Raw genomic sequence first — 17,140 nt, 5'->3', positions numbered from 1 at the left:
TGCTTAAAACCCTTACTTTCTCAAGTTCTCAACTCTCACACGCTGTGACATCACAAATTGGAGAAGTAGTTGAAAATAGGTAAGACTTCAATTTCTTGGGTCAAAGAACAAGAGGAAGAACCGCCCCCCCTTCTCTTTCAATATACCTAAATAGGCAAAAAAGTGGGAACAAACAGGTGAAAGAGGCAGGTCAACTCAAGCTCAGCAAAACTTTCTAAAAGATAAAACCCAAGCACAAATAAATAGGTGATGTGAAAAATTCTTGAGAACAAAAAAAACATTTGATATCATTTGGGTCAGTGTCACAGGGTGGCTATTAACTGCCATAAACATTCATTTTCAGTCTCACTGAGTCACCCAGAAAAGCTGGCTCTCAAATAACGAGGCTGATGGAGCCCGAGATCCAGCTCCACTTTTCTTCCCTTTGGTTTGCAACTGCTGTTCAATTACAATACACAACGTCAGGATACAATAAACAGAACTGAAAAAGGGAAAGAAAACAATTCCCCCACCCTCAAGTCAGGTTGAGTGCCTATTAAAGTAACCAAATATGTTTCTCTCTGAAATCAAAGCCAAAAGGCAGCATGCCAGGCACAGTTAACAGATAAATCAATGCTCCCGAAGGGCGGGCTTTTCTGTTTGGGTTTTTTTTTTTTTGGGGGGGGGTTACCGCCAGACAACAGTCTTGGAGCACACAAACAGAACACCCACCACACATCTCGTCAATCTCCTCTCATGAAACAGGGAAAGAAACATGAACACTTTTGAAGATCTAGACGCTGTTTGGAAAAACTCGGTGTTCTAACCTCCCTGTCAAAGGTCACGGTTTTCATAACCATGAAGTCTGCAGCTATTGTAAAAGCCCACTACATATAACATGTAATTGCAGTTAATTTATCACTAAGGTCATTGTATACTAGCTGGGAGTTTGTAAACAAGAATGAATCACCAGGTTTCATTTCTGTGTCCCTTTTAAACTGGAAGACCTAACAGTTTCCTGTTCCAACATACAAAATAGTATTGCTTCTATAAACCTACTCATGTCTCTTTGCCAGCAGTTTCCATTTAATTAAACTGACAGCAAAACAGGGCCCTTGCTAATGTGATCCAGACCAGTTTGCCTTCAATGTAAATTCTCAGGCATGAAATTACATCTGAAACAGACACAATAATCCCTCTATATCTTAGTCATAAATTTAATCTATACTAAAATAACATTTTCTTTGTGTATATTGAAGTCCGTTTTAGAATTCAGCGATCTTTTCTTCTTTACCCGGTTGAAGTTCAGGGAACTATTCAACTCCCATTCACCTTACAGTCAATTCAGAATTTTCTCCTTGCCTGCAATTTATACATTCATTGTTGGTTTCTAGGTCACGGGTAGCAAAATGATCTCGCATTGAGAAACCAGATTTGGGACCTACTTTAAACTTTCACTTGCTGGAAATGAAATAGGTTGGTAGCACTATAAAACTCGTTCACAGCTGCTTAAAGCAATTTAACTCGCCTAAGCCAAGGGCCGGACCTTTCACACAGATCCTCAGGGCAACTACCTGTAAGGAAGAAAAGCCCTGAGATTTATAAGCGCCTTCAAGAAAATGAAGGTGAGACCATTTGTTTGTTTAGTGACCCGTAAACATTTCCCTCTCCTCTAGTCATTCTCCTCCGTACTCAATCGATCCACAAATCCCTGCAACGCCCAGGAAGAACGTAATATGCCAAGGCCTAGTTACTTATTGCACAGTTGCTCATGATGAGCAACTCAATTGTGGGGTGCGTTTAGGGCAGGCACAAATGGGATGGGGATTTGTGAGGGGCACAAAGTATTTTGTTACTGGCCCACGGGCCGACCCTCCTGCACTGGCACCAGGACAAACCCAGGGACATTACAGCCCGCCTGCAATTCAAGCCCATGATACCAGAGGGCTCTGTAGAACAGGGAGGGACAGTATTCAGAGGGTGAAAAAAAGGCACAATGGGTCCCACTCCAAGTTCAGTAGGAATGATCATAGAATCACACACTGATTTGGGCTGGAAGCCCATCCAGTTCCAACCCCTGCCACTGGCAGGGACACCCTCCACCAGCCCAAGGTGCCCAAAGTCCCATCCAACCTGGCCTTGAACCCTGCCAGGGACCCAGGGGCAGCCACAGCTTCACTGGGCAGCCGGTGCCAGGGCCTCAAGGTGAGGAATATCTTCCCAATATCTAATCCAAATCTCCCCTCCTTCAGCTTAATACCCTTACCCCCCTTGTCCTGTCACTGTGTATCAGTGTTACCAGTCACTCTCCAGCTTTCCTGTGGGCCCTCCAGGTACTCGCAGGCTGCTGTACGGTCTCCTTAGAGCCTTCTCTTCTCCAGCTTGACCAACCAAACTCTCTCAGCCCGGCTTCACAGGAGAGGTGCTCCAGCCCTCCTGTCATCAATTACACAAGGCCTAGCCAGCAACGTGTAATGACACATATCAGGGCATTCATTTTGGTGGCAGGATGTTCTGAGCTTCAGAGTGCCTACCAGTGACTGTCACCTCAACATCTTGATCCTGGAAAGGAAAATCCAATCTACTATGTGCAATTACATGTCTTCTGGCACCAGCCATGCAGGTAAATTAATTGTTTTAAAAGGAAAGCCTGAAGCCATTCTGAAGATGTATTTTGGGTGAAGCTTTAGCCCCACAAGTCTTCACAAAAAGCTGTATAGGTGAGTTCAGATATAGGCACCTGAAGCTCTTGTCTTCTGGCCAAAGTGACAGAGGAGGTGGCATATGAGAAAAAGCTGCAAAGAAACTTGTAAAAAAAGGATCAGAAGGACAGCCTACATTAAGAGCATGTTATCCTCACGAGGCCTGGCCATCTCACACTGACAACGTCAAAAACTGTTTCCGCTGAGGTGAGTAATTCTTGTTTATGTTCTTGTGCTCTTTGTGACCATGGAGGAAAACATCTGTCAGGGCAGAACCTGCAGGGTGCCATTATCACTATGAGCTTGCAGACGGGGGTAGCAGTGGCATGGATTTACTGCAGGCCTGTTGCTGGTACCATGCCTCCCTCTGTATATTAAGTTGAGATATCAAAACAGTTCCTGCACCAAACAAGACTGAGGATTCGCTCCGGTAAAAATCTGAACCACAGCACACGTTCTAAGTCTCTACTTGCCCAATCAAACACTTGCAAAACCTCAGTCCCATGTCCAACTAAAAGTACCTGCTGCACAAGAAATGCCACCTGAGCAACTCAGAAATTCGCCGCACGCACAGCAAGGTACAAACGATGCTTTCAGACAAAGGCACTCAAACCGTTTTCCAGAGCCTGCCACAATCTTCCTCTTGAAGTATCTTCCATGGCCTTGTTTTCCTAAAAAGCAGAAAGTTAAGCACCTCTCTACGAAAACCAGCCATATACTAAGTAGCCTGGCCTTAAGACGATGGTCAGTCATTAGCACTATCAGAAGTCATCACAGGTCCTTTGAGCAACCATGGTTCTGCTGCACCGTCCATGAAGGTCTCTTGTTTTGGAAGCAACACCCAACAGGTATTCTCCAGGTAAAAAGTATGTAAACCTTTCCTTACTGTTACAGTGACTTTGTCTACAAGGTGATGAGGGAAAAATGGTCTTAATACAGAGCAGCAGCCTTTCTTTGCCTCTGCTCAGTAAGAGTCAAGTCCCTGTACTTCCCCAAGCTGACACAAGTGGCTGCTTTGTGTGAACGACTGGCCAGAAACAAGGGGATGACTTTTCCTAGTAACTTACATGGACTTACCTGTGCCTGATCAGTTAAAAACATCTCAATGAGGCACTGAAACTACCAATGGTCCGTTCGTGAAATATGCTGGGTTCATGCTATTGACCACATGAATTGCTGTCCATTCCAATCCTAACCATTCTGTGAGTCTGTGATAAATTTGCACTGACTGCCCATAACCAAGGGGCATGCTCATCCCAGAGGTTCTTTTCCTGTTGAGGGATGTAACAGTCAAGTAAGAAAACCTAAAGAGCTCCCTCGAAGTTTTTTCACAAGGACACAACAGGATCTGACTCCCACCACTCGCATTGTGGCAAGGTTCGGTACTGAGTATCACAGCAGCCAGTCTATGCCTGTGGTACAACACCAAATACTGATCACAAGGAAATGCCCCTTCAAGCTCTCCCTCCTGGAAGGCTCCCCTACGTGGGGAGTGGAGCAGGCAGTTCACAGGGTTCAACACCTCCCAAGGAGCAAGCCCCGTGTCCTCCTTCAGCCTGACCAGTCCACTGAAATTCCAGGAGCCTCCCACACACAGCACTACAGGATCTGATCTTTGATGTTTTACAATAGCACAAAGACAACATATAAAATGCATTCAAGAAACACTGTGGGAAATGCGCCAGCATTTTAAGGAACGCTCCCTTTGGACACGAAGCCTTTTTTAGCCAAACCGCTATGATTTTGTTCTAGTGACTCATCAGAATGGATTCTGGATTAAGGTTTAAAAAACGGGGTATTTTCTGTTCTGCTCCTGGGTTCACCTCAAGAAATGTGAATGAAAATAAAGCAGTAAGAATATTAGTCTGTACTTACATTCACCAACAGACACTAATTAGGGATCTACTAAATTTGTAAAGCTTACATGAAGTTTCAGATATGTAATTCTGAAAATGCAATTCCTCCTCAAGTGGGGCTGGGCAAGGATCATAAAGCTATAAAAAGACACTTTGTCCCTAAAGACTGCAAGAAGCTAATCATTAACTACCCCTTTATAGTGTTTACCTTTTTATTATTCTGATATTATTTTTCCTTTGTGGGGACCCACTCCTTATTTCTACCATATGGGTAACAAAAAAAAAGAGATCTGTTGCCTTTAAGCAGTGTTTTTAAAGACAAAAGACATTCACCCAATTAAAAATGAACAGGCAAACAAAGCTTACATAAATTTGGGCTGGACTACTGTTGGGTATCTGGAATGGCACACTACTTCTTCGGAAAATTTTTCTTCCAGTTTCTTCTTCTTTTTTTTTTTTCATACAAATGACAGTAAAATATGTACCCAGCAGCAAGCTGAGAGAACTAAATTTAAAAACACACTTTCAGACCTCTCTTTCATCATTTTTTTCTCCTTCCTTTCTTTCTAACTTTTCTTTTCCAAGGCAAGAGGGGAGGAGGGAGCTTGTACCCGATGTTTTGAAGTACTGTAAGTTCTTTTGCCTTTTAACAGAAATATGTAAACAAGGTGTATGACTGTAGGGTAATGTTCTAGTCACAAAGCATTCAAGAGCCAGAGTGAAGCTATTTAAAGAATGGAGTATTCAATTCCTGAGGCCAGATGCTAGTATAAATATGAAACTGTGTTCACACTGCAGATTAAATTATTTTTAGTTTCTGCATTTGAACTGCCAAAATTATTTGGGTTTTTTCTTTTCTTTTTTTTTTTTACTGTACCACAGAACTTATGGGGTGGCTGCTTTATGTATCTGAGGAGAGGATGAAAAAACACAAACATAAAAGGACTTTTTCAGCTATTTCCTCTGTGCAACAAAACTAGAAGCGTGTAGTGACACACACTGTCACAAGTAAGGGTCATTCAGGGAATAAGAAAACTAAAAATAAAAGATGGAGCTGAAACCTCTGAGATTCTTGAAATAGATTTTTATAGTACCTTATCATTTAATTTGCATCCCACAAAGCTTTTAATCTGGAAATACTTAGTGTGAAAGAAAAGTGGAGGCTGTGGTTTTAAAATAATTAGAGAGAGCACACATGCATTGAGGCTGCATTACATGCTGTCTGGCGGGTCTGCCATGGGAGCTCAGACAGACACTGCTAAGAGTATCACGTTAAAGCCACCAATAATTAACTAAAACCAAATAATCAATAGTCCCATGACCCTGTCATCGCAAAATGTGCGCGAATCCAAGAGAGAAAGACAATGAAGTAAACTGGGGGTGAGTGAAGCAAATCCAGGCTCAGTGACTAGCTGGGTAAGGACCTAATGCCAACACATGCTACAGCCTGAAGTCACCTAGGAGGCTGACAAGGAGCCCCACCTTGCTGATGACTACTTCACCACTGTTGTTCTTTTGGTCCTGAAATTATCTTCTCTTTGCTTCATCAACTGGCAAGGATGGCAGCTCTATGATGTATCTCAAAAATGTGATTCATCTGCCGACATTGGGAGTTAGTCTACCAAGACAGGAGGAGCACAACAGGAACTGCACGGAGGGATATCAACCATGCTGCAGACCCTTCCATCCACGAATACCACAAATACCCTGGAAGGGCTGGATATACAGCCAGGAACGTAAATCCACAAGAAGGATGGGCAGAAAGACTGCAGCTCAGTCAGCGGAGAGACCTCCTGCAACACTAAGGAATGTGGAATTACTGAGCAGACTCGCTCTGCGCTGAACATGCGTATTTTGCCGATGACTTACAAGGACAAGGCCAGTAATGCCATACAGCTGGCTGGGGGGGAAGGTGCTAGGAGGGGAAGGGGTCCTGCGGCTCCAGGGCTATAACCCATTTAATATTGAGATGTGCGAACTGACATGAAGTACCTGCGGAGCCTCTGGGGCTACCCCACTTCAGGAAGGCAGGGGACACCATGCTCAATTACAAACGGGTGATGTGCAATGCGCTGAAAGCTGAACACGCTCCTGAATATCGCAACAGGTTCAGACCCAGTTCCTAATTAACTGTTCTTATCAGGCCCAGATCTGCTATTGCAACAGCAAAGCCTCTTTTTGGTGGGCTGGGTGACAACCCCAGCCTTCCCCAGGTATTTACTACAGGCTTTTAGAGGCTCTAAAGAAACCTGGGACCAGGACATCTGGACTTGGGTTGGTTTGTTCCTCAGTAATACAAAGTGGGGGTAAAAAAAGTGATGCAGCTGTGGCTAAAATGTTGAGGAACACAGCAGCTACCTCGGCATCCTTTACTTATCATCCACCAGCCTTGTGCACAGGAGTGGAACAGGACATGAGGGAACTTCGAGTAGGATGATGAGAGAGAGCATTTCCCACTTCTTTCCTTAAATTAGCTTTTCGATTTGCTATAGAATCCTTGAGTTGTACGACATGCAGGGATCTATTCCGCTCATGACGCGCACGCATAACTCCCCTCGGCACTAATGGGAATGACGAACACGTTGTCAGAGGAGAATCGCCCCCTAAAAGTGCAGGAGTGTGGACAAGGCTGTAAATATATCTCAAGGTTCCGGTAACATTAGAAACCAGCCTAGTGCCTTTCTCGTGGTTTATTATGGTATCACCAAATCCCCCCTACGTATTTATAGCCTTGTAATTCACAATTATTCTGGGTCCATAAATGTTTTTGGCATCTGAATGTAGAACTGATACTATTATTTCACGTATTATGGTACCGTCCGTGAATGTGAAATTTATTCCAGCAGAGACTCCTGGAGTTCATTCATCAGATATTTTATGCTACTGTTCTTTTAATGATTCATTTATCCTTAGTAAGATTTGTATTCTGAAGTGTGGCATCTCCAGCCGACAGCACAATGCTCTGTTGAATTATCTTTTTCTTTCACAGCATAACCGAGTGGAGCACAGTCAAATTGAAGATGGCCTTTAGTACGCTGTCAGAACAATACTGCTTACCAAGCACATCCAGGCGCATTTCTCAAACCACCATGTAATGGCCTGGCTGCCAACATGCTCATAAAGTCATTAACCGGCATCTTAAAATGAGGGTGTAATACATATATTTAAATGTTTAGGAAAATCAAATGTGTGCTCTTCTAGAAGCTTATTTTGAGTTTCAGCTTCTGCATACATCAATTACTCAGTGGTGCGCAGAGGCAGAAATTCACCTTGATTTTTCATGAGCTGCTGGAACACACTCCTGCTGAAACAACACACATTATTACCTAGCACTGGCAATAGCTTCTTCATGGCATCACGCATCCATCCTCCACTACGTAACAGAGCAGGAGAGACCCAAGCTGAAGGTGCACAGTGTTGAGGGTTCATTTTTACTGACAGACTGCTATTAACAGTAAAATGAAGGAGGGACTTACTTCACATATTACTAAATGAAGTAAATAAAGGTTATGCCACAACAAAACATACAATTCACCATGTCATATTGTTTCAACAGACACTTTCTCTCTGACCCACTCCCCCAAACCAGGTTTAACCCCTTCCTTCCCATCTTATCAGCAGTCACTGCACGCAAGGATCACCAAGCCAGCATAGAGAAGCAGGAATCAAAGTAGCCAAAAAAGATTAAGCAGTCACCATAGTGACTTATCGAGAGTCTTAAAACTCAGTTAACACAGGCAAGGATGCCAGAGCCAGCGTCTTCTCCTGCATAGCCCCTCTTGGTGCTCACAACAACGATGCCTAACGCTGTGTGAGATCCCTGGGCTGCCCACATTCAGCCAGTCACTCAGCCACTGGAGCCAAGCCCCTTCCCTCACCCCATCAACACCTTCCTTCTCTTTCTAGCCAGCCCACCTCCTACTTTCCCATGCCTATCCAACCCAAGCAAAGCCGAGGGCCCATCACCTCCTGTTGCTGAGGTCCCCACAAATGCTAGCACAGCCATTTGCTGGCATGACAGCTCCACCCAGCTTGGGGGGCAGCCCAGCTTTTGCCACCTCTGTTCCACCAAATAATTCTGTGAAAAGAAGGGGGGAAAAAAAAGCAAGTCTCCTCCTTCAACTGCAGATGCAAAAAGGATGCTTCCTCTGATCAAACCCCATGGTACCAGATGATGAATATTCATCCTTCTTGTGATGGTCTATCAGAGAAGAAGAACCAGCCTTTCTGCAAGACTGCAGTCAAGCCTGGACTAAGATATTTAGAAAGATGGCTGATGCCAGGGCAGGCACATTGCAGTGTGCCTGTAAACAGAAGGCACGCTGCGACTTTCTGGGCATGCGAGTACTGAAGGGGCACCTCAGAAGAGCAACTTGGGAGACGCTGAATAAGCTGGGTCTGACTTTTCTCCTCCCTCTCCTGAAGGAAACTGATACCCATATCTGGCTGTACTGTCCAAAGAACCCGCAGAAGAGTCTGAGCATCTCAGCACGGCAGCACAGGTCACAGGCCAGAATGATTCACGAGCTGGTATGAAGACAGCTTTGACTTAATTAAATGAGCTCTAAGAGGTGACCACAGGACTCCAAGTCCTGGGCTGTGGCAGTACAGAATTACAGCGCAGGAAAGCAGCCATGCAGGAGAAAGAGGACATCTTCAGGGCCCACCCAACTGTACCACAACGTTATACGGGTGCTCAGTTATATATGTACACCTAATGTTGTACCACAACGTTATATAGGTGCTCAGTTTACCCATCTCAATACTCGGCCAGTTGTTGGTTGGCTGTGTGGAAAGGACACGCTGTGGGGAAAAAGGCGTCCAGTGATCTATGAGGAACCGATGGCGCTAACCAGCAACCCTGGCACACAGAGGAGACTGACGATCACCTCCCACCACAGCACTGGGCAGGGAAAGAGCAGGGATGCAAAACAATAGATGTCCCAAACAGGGTCCCCCTGGGATCCAGAAACAATATGGGCAGGGACAGAAACTAGAGGGAAAGCAAGGGAGCAAAAACAGTACCCTCTAAACCCAGAAGTTAAAAAGGGAAAATCAAAAAAAAGAAAAAAGGAGATATTGGGACACAGTCAGATTCCAAGCACAGCAGCACTGCACCAGGAGACACATGTTTGCAGTTGCTGGAACAAAACCTCATGGTCAGTAAGAATTAAAGGCAAGATCCAACAGTGACTAGAAGGGAAAAAATCCTGGAGAGCAGACACATGTGGGTTATTACACAGCCTGGCAAGGTCAGTCTCGGTGCTAAAACCAGACAAAAATATCAAAAAAAAAAGCCATCAAACATTTTTAAAGGGACACTGTCTCCGAATGGCCCTTAACTTTTTATCTACTTATTTTGCAATTACGTAGGCTACTCCTGCTCCAACAGAACTCTCACTGATGGTGCAGACTGATGCAACTTCAGCTGTAGGAGAACGTGGGGCAAATTCCCTCCAGCTTCACAAGGCAATAAAAGTTTAACTCTTCCTCCTCCACTGTTTTTTTTTGCAGTGGTGATTCCTTCCCTTACGTTTTGGCATAGGCCAGAACTGCAATTGCAACTGGCTCTGCTCTACGCCAACGACAAAGTGCCCTGTCATACCGGTACATAATTGAAAACGCTGACACAGTGACAACTGCTATCAGCACAGTTCTGATAATCAGGTTGGCTTGCTCCTGCTGCAGGGGCTGGCTGGGGGTGAGGAACCAGCATTGTGAATCCGGGGCTACCGAGAGAGAAGTTACGTGGGGTTTTGTTTACCTTTCTTGGCAGACCTTCTTCATCTCAAATAAAAAAATACCCACCTCCTCAATTCCTGGGGCCACGCTACCACCCCCTTTTATGAGAGCTCAAAGGCAGGTCAAAGTTTGAGAAGAAATCCAAATTTTCTCTCTTTGATAAGGCATGCTTCAAGTTTGAGGTGTGTGCTATTAAAGCGCCTTTCAAGAGCCACAAATAGATGAGGCTTAACAGATTGTGGAGGTGAACACAAGGCTCCCATAGGCAGTGCTGCATACTGAAATGCTTTTGTCACCCCCACCCGCTTCCTCTGTAATGAGGTAGGCTGTCCTCTGAGAGAAGAAATTAACGGCGCTCAAATCATCCCAGCATCACTCGGGCAAGGACCGGCTGGCTACAGACAACCTCCCAAGGACCCCGCCAACTTCTTCCCAGGGAGGCTGGAGAAGGTGCAGAAGACAGCAGCAGCAGCTCAAGAGAGGGGGGGACCAAGAGAGGAAAGGGGGGGCCCCAAAGTGTTGCAGCAGCGCTGGCACGTGCTAGGAGCTGCACAATACAGAAGAAACCATGGGGACATGGTCCTTTCCCCCCTCCCAAGGGAGCCATCTCTATTCAGGCTCCACGGAGCACAACAGACAAGTCATGTAAATAGCCTCATCTATGGCAAAAGAGCTGTTACCAGTCAGGCTGGTTAAAATGAGCTAGAGAGGTCACTCTGACCCACAAGACAAAAAAAACCCAACCAATACACAGTGCACATAAGCAGAGAGGGGAAAATGGGGTAATGGGACACTTACAGAAGCTTTATCAAGATCAAAATGGCATTCAGCTAGGGCAGTGGGGACAGGAAGGCACAAGAAGAGGCAAAGAGTACAGAAAGAGAAGGGGATGGGAAGACAGTTAAAGGCATGACTTAAGCACAAAGCATCCAAAGTAGCTGTACGCTTAAGACCTAACAATTAGTTGGTCAGAAAATTGTTGCACTGAGTTGAGCCAGGCGAGCCTGAACTCAGCAGCACGTGACGAGCAATGAGAAAAGGGGAGCGGGCATCGGTTCAGGAGTCACCACAAGCGTCTGAGCACGCTACAGTGGCAGATTATCAGTTCTGATAATATTACAGCTTGGCTATGTTACGACTTCATAACCTTCATCTGGAGAAGTCATGCCTGCTGCAAGGCCACCGGTAAGTGACATCAGGGGGTCCATGCAACAGCCCAGCACCTGTCTGAGCCAGGTACAGCAGCTTCCTGGGCACCAAGGGGGTCATCTTCACTCTGCTGCTCCTTCCAAACTCACTCCACTCTGCTGCCACTTTATATGGCAACATAAGATCCGACAGGCAGCTGGGATCTCCTTATCACTGCCTACGATTATCTGAAAGAAGGGTGTAGAAAGGTGGGAGATGGTCCCTTCACCCAAGAGATGGGTGCTAGGACAAGGGGAAATGGTCTCAAGCTGTGCAAGGGCAGGGTCAGATCAGATGTTAGGAAAAAGTTCTTCACTGAAAGAGTTGTCAGGGCCTGGAACAGGCTGCTCAGGGAGTGGGCTGAGTCACCATCCCTGGATGTGTTTAACAGACAGGTAGGTGAGGTACTTAGGATTATGGTTTAGCATAGGACAAGTATGGTTGGACTTGATCTCAAAGGTCTTTTCCAACCCAGTCATTCTGTGATTCTCCTGGATGCAAATCACGAGACTGGTGAAAGAGAGAAGGGCAGGAGAGTGAGCCAGTCCTGCGGCTGCCCCTGCCAGCAAGCTCTGCTGGGGTGCTGGAAAGAGCGAAGTAGGAAACAACTACTGGAAAGCCACCTATGGAGCAGGAAGGGACAACTGCTAAAATATAAGCCTCAGCTAGTAGCAATACTCGATTTTCTTGGATTTCACCAAGATCACCAATCCAGACTCTACACTGCAAAACACAGGGCTGCATGGAAGGAAAGACAGGACCAACTGATAAATTCTCTTTGGGTTCCCTCTCACCAGATCCAAAGAAACAAGCAATAAACTGCAGCATCCTCCCCACCTTCAGCCACACACCAGAACTTGCTCATCCCTGTCACTAATGCCATCCATGCAGGAACAGGAGTGCCCACAGCACAGCAGCCTCACCCACCAATTTTGGCATGACAAAGGTAAGACAAGCAGCAGTGACAGTTTGGGGACCAAACTTAGAGCTCTGCTGTGACACTCATGAGCCAGAGGGGTGGCGATTGCCCGGCCAACGCAGCAGCAGTTCCCAACCTCTCTGACCTGGCACAGGGCTCATTCGTGCCTCGGCTAAACTGAGGCAGAACTGCAGCCCAGCCAAACCCAAACCAAATGTAGCTAGTGAGCACTAAATTCAGTCATTCCCCCCCCCAGCCTCTCCTCTCAATTTCAGCTCTGACTCCTCTATCTTTTATTTCTTTTTCTAAAGACACATTTAGAGATGAAACCATTCATAACTGCCTATCCACAGACAGTTTGTGGCAGCATAATTGACAATGAGTCTGCTGCAAAAATGAAAATGCTGTTTTAATAACCTTGGCCTAAAATACATTCTGTTGTATGCCTCAAAGGGTTTCAATAAAAAGTCAACCTGTAAAGACATATTTTCTTGGCTTAAACAACAATCCAAAGCATATAAATGTAGTCCAACTATAATGACATATTTATAGGCCAATAAAGCTTACACTGCAGCTTTCATACTTCACTTAAAGGAAGTCTGTAAGAAGCAGTGTTATATAAAATAATTTGAATTTCTTTTGCCCTCCTGCCCCCCCGAACTATAGCACAAGGAATACAAATATGCAACTTTGCTGTATTTAACTGACGTTTTACATTGCTCGGCCCCTAAAAATTTTGCAAAATGAAGTAATTCCTCATTTGGCGACTTCCCCCTGGTTTACCAGATATGGGTGCACAAGTCCATTTGTTACTGAGAAAAATCCCCTAAATAATTCTAAAGACAAAATATAAATAACTAGCGGCCTTACTAGTGAATGATTTAATCAGACCAATTCTTCTGGAAAAACAGGTTCTCGTGTTCATTATGAATAATACATTCCTGAGCAACTCTATTTTTATATGCTGCATTGTTGTTATTCCTTTCTTTCCCCCTGCAACATTAGAAAGAAATATTCAGAAACCCATAAATAGTCTTAAGACATAAACTGCTAGCATTCAATATTGACATATTTGTAGAAAGGCACAGAATGTACAACATAAATACCTCAGGAGGCAAAAGAAATAATTCTTCAAAATAATTTTTCAGGCCGAAATCTTGAAGCTCACACAAAAAATATACCATTGCTAGATCTTTTATTTAATACAGTCCTAAGGAAAAGTTCTGCATAATTCACTAGTGATAAAAACAATGGCATTTTACAGGAGGGGGAGGGAGCCCCTAATGCAGTTTCTGCAGAAAATAGAAGCAAAGAGAAAAGAAAAAGAGAAAAAAGATAGAAGAAGAAAAGAGAGACAAGAGGGGGGAAGCAAAAAAAAAAAAGGAGAAAGAAGATGGAAAAAACCCCAACAAAAAAAGGAGAGAGTACTTCTGAATTTGTATTAAGGTCAACTTTTAATTATAGGTGCACGGTTTCTCCCAGGTTGTGGATTAACCAGGTGCTGCCTTAGTTTTGGCAAAGCGAATGCCACAGAGCACAGGGTTTAGGCTGCTCGCTTCGCCCCGTTATTGTTTAAGGCTGCCCTGCTCCCAACAGCAATGTGTTTAAGTGTGTTTGCACAGTGCCACCTCTGTGGTTCTCCATCAGCCATGTTTTCATTTCATCCAGGTTTTTCCACCCTTTGCCACTCCTGGGGAGCCAGTGAAAACTAATCTTGTTTCTTCTGTAACATTGGGGTTTTTTTTGAGGTCTTTGGTAGGTATATGATTTCCTATTACCTTCTACCTTCAAAAAGGAGTGGGAGAGATTTCACAATCTACTCACTTTTATGGGATTTTTCTGTAATGGAAACATGCCCTTTCATGGGGGTAAAAAGAAAAGGGGGTCCAGGAGATCATCCTGTTTATCTAGGCTTTTACAACACCTGGTTCAGCAACCTCATCTACAGCCATGGTTAAACGTGGGCATCACCAGCAGACTTGTGCATGGCCAGCCAGACTAGCATAAGAAGAGATTTCTTCCCTTCAAACTCAAGTGGTGGGAAGCGGAGGATGCACTGACAATCACCTCTCTGTTAGGGCTAATCAACCTCGCTCACATAGCTGCGCTGATGCTCTCACCCGAGGGACCTTTACATGAGAGCACACCATGCTGCCTCACTGCTTACAGCCCTCAGTTAAGAGGAAAAACCACCCCATTCCACAGTGCTGGAGGCCTACTGCAGAGGTTACTGCTAGTACATCTTTGATCGCCGTGGCTAAGAGTCGTTCTGTTGGCAAGATGCTGAGTATTGGCAGAGGTCTGTGGGCAAATACCCTAACAGGCACTAAAGCCAACACTTTGAGAAGATGGAGAAGATACACCACCAGTAGCTCATCTCTCTGCACCTTGGACACCACACACTATGCTACCACCTTTGCCTGCCGCTCGGGATATGACGATTCCCAGAGCATGATGTCAACCTTGACCAACTGCTCAGAATGAGAAGGAAATCTTATTCACCTGGCAGGTATTAAGCCTTCACCCCATAGCTAAGCCAAACACTGGAGCTCATGGGTTGCCTACAGACCCCAACCAAATTGGGCTGTGTCACAAGCAACCACTGTTCTGAGTTCAAGCATCGTTTGCTTCCCGCATCTGTGAGAAAGTTGTGGGTTTTTTCAAAGAGTAAAAAGTAATCTTAGTACTGGATTTCAGGAATTTCTTTGACTGCCTTTCATAGGTAAGATCCACTGTCTGTATCAGCAAGCCTAACCAGCTATAGGTCTTCTTGAACCTTTGGTTTCACTCCCAGCAACCAGTCACAACAAACAAAAGAGGTGATCATAACCAAACACTAACCAAAATACCCTTTTCTACTGGAGAGGAAAAAAAGGGACCCAACAATAGAGTCAGAGCCACCGACTGAAAACAAGCAACATCAGAATGCGGGTTATCAAAATTATACCATATAGCCTGCATTCCGTAAGTGTTTTCAGTATAACCTCTACTTTCAAAAGCTTCAGGCTTAAAGATAATTTTCCTTTGGCTCCTAGAGTGGATAATAGCAATTTCATAACTTACCACAAGGGGTTTTTTTGTTTGTTAAAAACAAAAATACGAAAACATTCACACACAAGACTTCTGTCTGAAAAACATTAAGATTCTTTTGACACAACAAACAAATGCAAATAAATGTAGAGAGTAAAGATGATGCCAGGGCAATAGCAGAGAAAATTGCTGCATGTAATTATGAACCAGAAGAAACCACACACAAACGCAAAGAGAAAAAAATTGCTTTTTTTTTCCTCCCCCCAAAGATGTAATGAAAACATCATATCAACTTCCAATCATCCTTTAATCTTCCAACCTACGTATCAAATGTTGAAACGTGAGATTGACAAAAATCACTTTACCCTTTGATAAGATCAGAAAATACGAGATGCAGAAGATAAATCCTTCAAGACACCATCTTCTGCTTAGTGCAACCTGGCTTCAATGCCAAGAGAGTCATGCCATTATAAAACCCAACTTGGCCCCATGTCTTCTGTTCATGTAGATACAAAAGCATTTCCTTGCACGCATCAGCCTTAGCTTTTAATTTCTTACCTTTCCACCCATTATGACCTAAATTTGATGCCCTTCAAGCTTGGAACATTTATTAAAAGCTTGATACAACAAAGAAACATCCCTGGGATGCACTTCAAAATGCTGCCTCTGACAGCTGTTATGAATACAAGGCCCTAATACCACAAACAGGCATGTTCGCTAAAGGATGCTCATCTCCCTTGAACCCCTGGGCCCCCACCACAGATCTGTAAGGAGTAAGTTAGTGTCTGTGAGGTACCAAAGCAGCCTCAGAGTTGCCATCCTGTCCACAGCCATGCAAGGAAGCAGAGCTACCATCTCCTGTAGTATCAAGATGCACTTGGAAACATTATAGAAAGCTCTATCAGGGGAATCTATCCCCCTTCCAAACAGGACACAAAGTTCACCTTAGGAAGACAGGACAAACACCAAAAGCAGGTGACAATCCCGCACTTTGTGAATACAGGATGTCAGAAGGGAAAGGCCTTTGGCTCAATCCTGCCCATCAGATGTGACCTTGGGAACATGTCTTAGGCTCCTGTGCCCACAACACACAGCTCTGAGCTGATGCCCAGGGCTCGAGAGCCCTTAGCAATTACTGGTGTGTGCATTTTCAGGGTTTGAGACTAGTGCTCAGGTACATGTCTGTGGAAAAGTTACCCCACAGAGCTATCCCGCACCAATCTTAAAGGAGCCTGTGATGAGATCACCACCACCCATCACACTCAGATATCTCACCTGCACCTGAAGCACAGACATACTTTCTGGAATCAGCAATGGCTCAGCAGGATTGGGCTCATCCACCTATGCTCACTCATAGACCCTTTCCCACGGGAGAAAGTAAGGGATACTCACCAAGGTCAGCCTTTTCCTTCAGGATGTCTTTGAAGTTCAAGCCGCTGTTGAGCGTGGATTGTCTGTATCTCATCAAGGCCTCCTTCTGTCCATTCTTCCCCACATCCATCGGCTTGACGGGCTCAGCCCGGAAACCACACTTCCACTTGGAGAAGTCGGACTGTGCCCATTTTGCCAAGTCCTCAAGCTTCACAGTAACCTTCTCTGAAACAGCAATAACTTCATCCTGCAAGGAGCAGTCAAAGGACAATGCAACATGTCAATGCAGGGCTCCATGATTGACTGATAAACCCTCAACACTGCCCCTCTTCCTCCAGCCCCAGCTATTGGGG

At 44.8% G+C, this 17,140-nt stretch overlaps 1 protein-coding gene across 2 annotated transcripts in view; it reads right to left on the bottom strand.

Moving 5' to 3' along the window:
- Positions 1–17,140, bottom strand: part of ARID5B (AT-rich interaction domain 5B) — a gene marked incomplete at its 5' end in the record, with an annotated part of 119,858 nt that overhangs the window by 89,524 nt on the left and 13,194 nt on the right. For both annotated transcript variants that reach the window (XM_084264923.1, XM_084264922.1), the window contains one exon: positions 16,809–17,034. In XM_084264923.1, the coding sequence (XP_084121049.1) occupies positions 16,809–17,034 (226 nt within the window). The remainder of the gene's footprint in view (positions 1–16,808; positions 17,035–17,140) is intronic.

Source organism: Gallinula chloropus, assembly GCF_964237585.1.
Source record: "Gallinula chloropus genome assembly, chromosome: 5".
Classification (NCBI taxonomy): Eukaryota; Metazoa; Chordata; class Aves; order Gruiformes; family Rallidae; genus Gallinula; species Gallinula chloropus.
The sequence above is the reverse complement of the archived record's forward strand: the minus strand, read 5'-3'. Positions and strand labels throughout refer to the sequence as shown.